Source organism: Dipodomys ordii, unplaced genomic scaffold (genome assembly GCF_000151885.1).
Source record: "Dipodomys ordii isolate 6190 unplaced genomic scaffold, Dord_2.0 Scaffold203, whole genome shotgun sequence".
NCBI classification, from domain to species: Eukaryota; Metazoa; Chordata; class Mammalia; order Rodentia; family Heteromyidae; genus Dipodomys; species Dipodomys ordii.
In genome coordinates, this window is record NW_012267419.1 from 1151532 (window position 1) to 1159526 (window position 7995).

A 7995-nucleotide genomic window follows, 5' to 3' on the forward strand; every position below is an offset into this window, starting at 1 on the left:
GAAAAAAACAATCCAGTTAGAACATGGGTAAAAGATAAACAGACATATTACTAAAGAGGATACACTGTTGATAAGTAAGCATAAGAAAAGATGTTTATATCATTAAGTTATTAAGGAAATGCAAATTATAACTACAATGAAATAACATACCCATTAGAATACCTTTTTTTCTTTTTAAATTTTTTAAAATATTTTTTTATTTATGTAGTACTGAGGAATCAAACCCAGAACCTCATGCACCCCAAGCAAGCACTCTATCACTAAGCCATATTCCTAGCCCAGAATGCCTATTTAAAAAAAAACACTAAAAATACCAAGGGCTGGTGAAGATGAAGATAAACTAGAATTCTCACACATAGTTGGTGGAAATGGGAATATACTTTGATTTTTTTTACAAAGCTAATACAATGCTTTCTTCTAAAGAAATGTATGCATACTATATAACTCTGCCATCCCACTTTAAGGTATTTACTTAAGAAAAATGAAAACCTGGACCACACAGAATCCTGTACCCCAATGATGAAAGAAGCTATATTCATATTTTCCAAAAGCTGGGAACAACAAAAATGTCTTTCTATGGGCGAATGGTTGAACTCACTGCAGTTTATCTATTTAAGAGAATGAAGTATTGATACATTTAGCAACATAGAATTTCATATTTTGGTTTGTTTGTTTGTTTGTTTGTTTTTTGGGTCCGGTCATGGGGCCTGAACTCTGGGCCTGGGCGCTGTCCCTCAGCTCTTCAGCTCAAGGCTAGTGCTCTACCACTTGAGCCACAGCGCCACTTCCAGCTTTTTTTTCTTTTTGCTTATGTGGTGCTGAGGAATCGAACCCAGGGCCTCAGCCATGCAAGGCAAGCACTCTACCACTGAGCCACCTTCCCAGCCCCTAGAATAATTCTTGCAAAAGAAAAAGCATTGAATTACTTGATCATCCATCAATCCTGTCAATCTGAACTATGGTTGATCCATTTACTTGACCCAACCCATGAGTCATAGTGGGTGAGACACTGATGATCAAGTTCTGAGGATGAACTGTCCCAGGTAGGAGGGAATAAATAGAGTCTAAGTGTCTTCTACCAACAGGCCTGCTCAAACTCCCTAGAAGGAAACAATAACTCAAACTCCCACTACCCACAGGGCATGTGCAATTTTGGCACCAGATTGTGGTTACTGGCTGGGAGTGGCATGTGAATGCAGAGATAGAAGGCTTACAAGGGAATGAAAAGTCTCTTGAGCACTTTGTCCTGCTGAAATCAGAAGTTACTCAAAAAAAATCCCTCAGTGCTGGGAAGCAAACTCCAAGCTTTACATATGTTTAGTCAAGTGTTCTGCCTTTGAGCTACACCCCCAGCCCAAATTTCCTGTTTAGAGGGCAGGAGCTTTAGCAGGCATCTTTTCTGCTGAGCTAGAGAACATTCCTAATCTACCTCCACTCAGTTAAGTGCCTCAGTCCCCTGCAAGACTGTGGCTGTATGGGAGACTAAACAGTATGTTCCACCAGACAGCAGGAAATTGGTCATGAACATGAACTAATTGGAAAACAATTTGGTCCTTTCCGGAGCAAAGTTTCTGGAAGCCTTTCCTCCAGCCTCTAATGCACGCACAGGAGCAGGGCAGCCTGCAGTGCTGGAGTCTGAAGACAACTCTCCATTTCCAGGAAAGGGTGTGATTCCAGGACATGGCTGGGTTTTTGTGCTGGAGCCCTTTAGCTTGTGTAAACACTCAGACCACAAGCTAGTGGCCTTTTCTTTGGGCGGAGGCACAGAAGATCCTGCACTAAAAGGTGGAGCAGAGGCTTAGATGACAAACCTCCTCCACTCCCCATGGACCCAGGCTGGGGGTGTAGGTGTGGGTGGTTGGGAAACCAGTCCAACTTGGTGAACAAGGGAATGAATCAAATTGAAAGTTTGCCTTATGAAATCATGTTCTTGTTGGTTTACCCTCATTCCAAAAGAAAGAGTTCATTTCTTCTCATTTTTGCTGTTTTCCCCATTTCGGTTTTTCTGACTTCCCTCTATTTCTCAATAGGCCTCATCTCCCTTGCTCTTTCTTTTCCCACATGGGAGGAATTCTTACCAGCTGTTTCAGTTTAGTGTTAGGCTTAAAGGCTTACAGCTCTTGTAAACAGTAGGCCATATATTTGTGATTCCCTAAAATATAAGGACTCCCTAGGTTTGTTACAGTGTTAGCTTGTGAAGAAATGCTCAGCAGGGAGCAAACAGCTGTTTACCAGAAGAGGAAACTGGAACATCAGAAACCTAGAGCTGGGTAACAAAAACAATAACAATGACAAGGAATCACTCAGCTCCTCCTCTGTGTGAAGCTTATGTTATCTCATTATGTCAGCAGAATATCTCAACGGGGTAGAAAATATTAATGCTCTCAAAGTAAGTACAGGTGCAAAAGCAGCCCAGACGAATGGAAGGAGTTGCTCAAGGTCTCTAACTAGCAAGTAGCAGAGAGGACATTTCAGCCCAGGTCTGATTGAGCCCTAGGTACTGACCGGACACTACCCTATAGTAGTAGTACAGGTTCTTTTTATATAATAGCCAACAAAAATAAAGCCTTTGTTGCAATCCCACCTTTATACTCTTTGCATGTATAGGAAAGAAGATGGGGATTGAAGGCCACCAAACAATTTACTTCTTTCCAGACTTACAGAGGATGTGGGAAAACTGAGCGGGAAGACTCAATCAGATAATTATAGTCTCCACCAGGGCATGGAGTAATTAAATCTGTGCCAAGTTTCCTTTGGGCCAGGAATGAGCTTGAGCTAGCTACCTTACCACTTTAAACCTTTCCATTTCTCCTTTGCCTGCTTTCTAGTACATTATGCATATATGTTGGGATACTGCAGTGGGTAATAAGGATGAAACTAGAGGAGTGACTTGCCACCTCATTCCTTTTTATTGTGCCTCTTCAGCAACGGGGATGGGGAGTGGGGTGGGGGGGGTAGGGGATTGAGTGGCGTTTCTCAGTTTCTTTGCATCAATTAGTGGTTGGTTATCCTATGGTGTGTTTACAGGCTTCCTCCAACTTACCAAACAAAGTTAAGACCTTCTAAGCACTGCTCTGTATAAAAGGTATAGATGGAAATGTAATTGATGGCTGAAGACTATTTTAAGATTGACATTTATTCTGGGTTATGATGACCAGCTGACTTCCTAAAGCGTACAGTTATGCCAATGTGCATTTTTAACCCACACTTTGCTTCACTTATATTCCTAACCTTTCACACACTATGCTGATTATTCCACACTCTTTTTCTAATTAACCCTGAGTCCACAGTTGGCTGCTTTCCTTGTGTCATTCAAAAATTGAGCACGGTCATAGAATTGAAAAAAAATTCTGGTTGCATAGGGAATAGTCAATAAATACTTGCTAAATGAATGAGTGAACACCAGCAGCTGAGCTAGATGTGGAGGGGAACATTATAGGATCTTTCAAGGTCTCTCACCATAGAGCCTCCTAAGGGAAAGGGCCATCACAGACCCCACAGCCTTGACTCCTCATCCTTGTGATACATATGAAAGTGGGGAGTACATTCTTTGCAAGACAGCACTTTGAGAATCTCAAATAAATCTTAAGTTCTTTTGTTTTTTAAAACTGCCCTGAAAGCAGAATTCCAACAGCTTAGGTATTCATCCTGGGAGAAATAAAGACCTTTGCATGCAATGAGGTTTCATACAGGTGTTCAAAATTGGGTTTTGAGACATCTGATCTTCACTCCCTTAGTCCTGCGGTATTTGCCTGGATTTTGGTCTTTTGTGCTTGAACTGAAGCTGAGGGATGGTTAGGGAAGTCAGCTGCATAATTATATCCTGGAGACTTAGGGCTCTTTTAACCCCAAACTGTGTGTACTTTGCCAAGGGCTTGGTCGGAATTTCTTCATTTCAATGTCAGCCCTTGTGCTTCACCCCCTACAAAGCCAGGTTAAGGCAAAGAGGGGAAGAAGTTTGCATATTTGTTTGAAAGCTTGATGCAGCTGTTCCAGACAAACAGAGCTATTGCCAAAAGCTTCCACTAAGAGCTAAGGGCAAGTGGAAAATTTTAGCTGCAAAGACTGTGGCTGTGATGGGAGCAGTTTGTTATTTACTCATCTCTGGATATTTTCCTAACCCCATTGGTTGGGCCGTCTCATTCCCCCACTCCTCCAGAACCTGTGAGGGCAGACACTGAAGACCACAGAATATTCTTAGCACTTGGAATGCCAGGGGCACTCCATCAAAACCCTCTGTATGGCAGCTGTTATCCTCTCCTTATCCCACCCCCGCCCTTTAGCCTCTCCTCACTGAGTCCATCCTTGTCAACTCCCTATCTCTCCAAGGGTTAAAGATAAAATGTTTAAGAATCCAGAAAGCTTTCTTTCTGAGATAAAGAACAAGCCAGAAGAAACTGGGGGAATTCCTGATTAAGAGAATATGATCTGTATTGCCTTAACAGCATTGGAATAAAGGAGCTATACAAGTTTCATAAAGTCTGGTAGAGGAAAAAGGAGAAGGAGGGAGTAAGGAAGGGACATTGATGAATTATTATTCATTCTGAATAGTTTGCCTGTCTCCCTTGTTTTTTTCCCCTGAATGATATATGTTGTCTGAATCCTATTTTTGTGGGCTTAAAGTATTTGACTCATAAGAGAAATAATATTAATAAGGGTTTGACTCATAAAAGGTTCTTAGAAAGTGGTTTTCAGGAAGCTTAATAGCTTTTCATCAGATCTAAAATAAGGATGTCTCAACATAGTCTAACCCTTTCCTCCCTGGAAGTTGACAGACAACAACTCCCACAACTTACCTGCATACCATGTTGGTGTCACTGCTGGAGTTAGGAAGAGCAGCAGAGAGAGAGCTCCTCTTGGATTTAGTTGACCAGCCATCCTAGAGGGAGGGTTAGGCAGATACAAATAGAGGTGTGTGGCCAGAAATATCAGGGTACAGGAAAATGACTTTCATAAATCAGCCATCTGTGAATTTCTAAAAGTGAGAGGAAGCAGAAATATAGGATCTGTGAGAAAGAAGAAAACAGTTTAATGAATGTTTGTTATATCATCTCCCTCATAAAGACTTTTCCACTTTACAAAATAACAAGATTTTTAATGTATGATTCTTTTTCCTCCAAGGTGATAGAGGAGGGGAACACTAAACAACCCATCCTCAACTGATTCCTGGGATCAGATACAAATGTTGCATGGTCCAAGTTACAGGGAGGGACATTGAAGTAGGCAGACTAGGAGAAAGCTAATAGAGAATCACATAGAACCAGGATGGAATCTGACAGTGTAAAGGCTGTCAGTTAATGGGTTTGGCCATTCAGTTCATATTTCCTAACCACTAATCTGGGAAAGCATTAGCACAGATAGTCTAGACCTTGAACTCCGCAATTACAAAATTTGGATGCAAATCCACTTCTATTACCAATTCCTTAACTGGAAAATTCCTTAATTTCTTCTTTGAGCCTCTCTCCCTTAATCTATAAAATGGGAATAAGAGTATCTACTTTGTGGAATATATTCTTGCCTAGCAAAGAAGGGAGCAGTCAATATGTACTGACTTTATACTGGGCAGGATGAGAAGTTTCCCTTGCCTAGTCTCCCAGACAGTAACTATACCTTGGCTTTTTCCTACTTTGGGGGTTTGAGGTTTAGTGGTTGGTAGTGGCTTCTCGCTTGCGAGTCCCAGCCTACCCTTCTAAGCCAGAGAGAAGATGGAGAGGTTGGGGAGGGCCTACAAAAATGAAGAGAAGTTGAGCAGGCTTCAATTACCCTCTCACTTCCCATCTTGCCCCCACTCTAATGGGATGAGAGCTTTTGTGGCTCCCAGTGGGTCAGTACTTCATAAATGGAAATGTTGAAATTTGCTGCCCACTGGTATAAATGGGTCACTCGACCTTAGAGCAAACACCATTCACCTACATGCTTTCAATGAAATGCCATGCTCAGATGAGGAGTAAGTGTCAAAATCGGAGAAACAAAAGGATAGATTATGGCCAGAGTAACTAAAGGGGTATCAAAAGTCTAAGAGAGGCAGTCATTCTTTTTCCAAATAATTACTACTTGGTTTTAGATTTTTTATTTAGAGAATGGCTATTAAAGAGGGAATAGAAAATGTTTTTGTAGGAAAAAAATCAGTAAAGTGGGGCTGGGAAGGTGGCTCAGTGGTAGAGTGCTTGCCTCGCATGCATGAGGCCCTGGGTTTGATTCCTCAGCACCACATAAAGAGAAAAAGCCAGAAGTGGAACTGTGGCTCAAGTGGTAGAGCACAAGCCTTGAGCTGAAGAGCTCAGGGATAGTGCTCAGGCCCAGAGTTCAAGCCCCACAAAGAAAATCAGTAAAGTGAAAAGAGGTGGAAATAAATCTATAAAGAAAACCTGACAGAGCTAAAGGAAAGAGACAAGTGAAAGCAGAAAGAAGCATAAACAGAAAAAAAAAAGAAAGAACCAGGAAAATTAACAGCTACATAATGAATCATTGACCCTTCTCTCATATCTAATCTTAATCCAGTTCTTTTGTTCTGGAAAAAAGGTTTTCCTTCTCTAGACTCTATAGCCTTAATCTGTGGCCTCTTATCTGCTCAGCTCCTCTCCCCCCACAACCTCACCCCAGTCTCAAACTGAAAACCTGATTCAGGTAGTGGCAACATGTCTGCAGCCAGGACCATAAATGAAAACAGCATATGCTCCAATTTCATAAAAGAGCATTTTCCACCCTTCTACCCCCAACCATGCTGTCCACATCCTGGGTCTCTTTATCCCTCCACAGCTGTGAAATGAAGGCAGTGTAGTATGAGGCTTAATTGCAGATCTTACCTGTTTTATTGTGTGTGTGCGCCCTTTCGCTCTCCTTTTTCTCCTTGCTGTCTGCTCCTCTCATCAGTCGTGGTCGGGGGAAAAACCCTTCTATTTTAACATTCCTAGAACGAGTGGCTCCTGGTCTGTCCGGGCCTCCGGGATTCTGGGATTCTTTTAACACTGCCCAGATGTCAGGACGTTTGCATCTGCCAAAACTTGCCTTAAAGCTATATTATCCTCAAAGCTATTGCTGTTCCTTCCTGAGACAAGGGTCTTGGGAGAGGTAGGGGAGATGAAGCAGAAGGATTAGAGAAACTCACTCTGTCTGCTACAAAAGAGGGGAAGTGTGAGCAAACGGCACTGGCCTCAAGCCGGTGAGTATAGTAATGACTAAGAGAAGCTGGCTAAAGGATTCCAGAGATGTCTTGCTGAACACTACTTGTGATGACTCAGCATGACATCAGGATTGAATGAAAAGAAATCTGCCAAACTCTAATGAAAGGGAAAGTGTAGATCTGATTTATGTCCTCTGGAATCTTATCTACTATTTCCTTAGTTCCCTTACTCCAAGTTGCTTAGAAATCTATAGGTTATAGGATTTGATACACTTTGACAAACTCCCACAAACGACATAACTTCTGTAGACCTCAGTTTGTGATAAGATTGTGTGGTTTACAAAAAAATGCCGTGTACTTTTGCATGTGTATGTGTGTGCGTGAGATGACCTATGACCTTGCATGTACCAGGCAAGTGCTCAACCACTGAGCTACTTCCCAGCATTCTCATGCACATTTTGTCTGAAGAATTAAGACTGATTTCTCATACTAAGAATAGAGGGAAAGTATGTCTATAGGGAATTGTGGGAGGCTATTTAAGTGAGTGTAAATGATATATGCATGGCAAGTCATAACTACTGCTGAGCTGTTTTCCAGTGGTCTCTGATGGATGGCTATATTCCCATCTACTAAGCAAAATATGAGAATCTAGGTTTGGACTCAACCCGGAGAAGACTCGGAGACCCTTTCCTTCAATTAGCCAACAAAAACCCATAACTAGACATGTGGCTCAAGTGGTAGATTCCCAGTCATGAATGAAAAATCCTCTCTGAGTTCAAGCTCCAGGACTGGAAATAAATAAATAACCAAACAACCAATAGCCACAGTGTAATCTACGTGGACTCTAGAAGGAAGCCAAAGGGGACAGCTGA

At 41.9% G+C, this 7995-nt stretch overlaps 1 protein-coding gene across 2 annotated transcripts in view; it reads right to left on the bottom strand.

Annotated features, from left to right (window-relative positions):
- The window catches only part of Srpx2 (sushi-repeat containing protein, X-linked 2), a 25234-nt gene extending 18126 nt beyond the window's left edge, over window positions 1-7108 (bottom strand). The window contains exons 1-2 of one of the 2 annotated variants that reach the window (XM_013035078.1): window positions 6807-7108; window positions 4797-4879 (exon numbers count right to left, since the gene is read on the bottom strand). In XM_013035078.1, the coding sequence (XP_012890532.1) occupies window positions 4797-4878 (82 nt within the window). In that variant the 5' untranslated portion in view covers window position 4879; window positions 6807-7108. Of the gene's footprint in view, window positions 1-4796; window positions 5007-6806 lie in introns of both variants that reach the window. The other variant, XM_013035079.1, reaches the window with a different exon arrangement.
- Window positions 7109-7995: the final 887 nt, after the last annotated feature.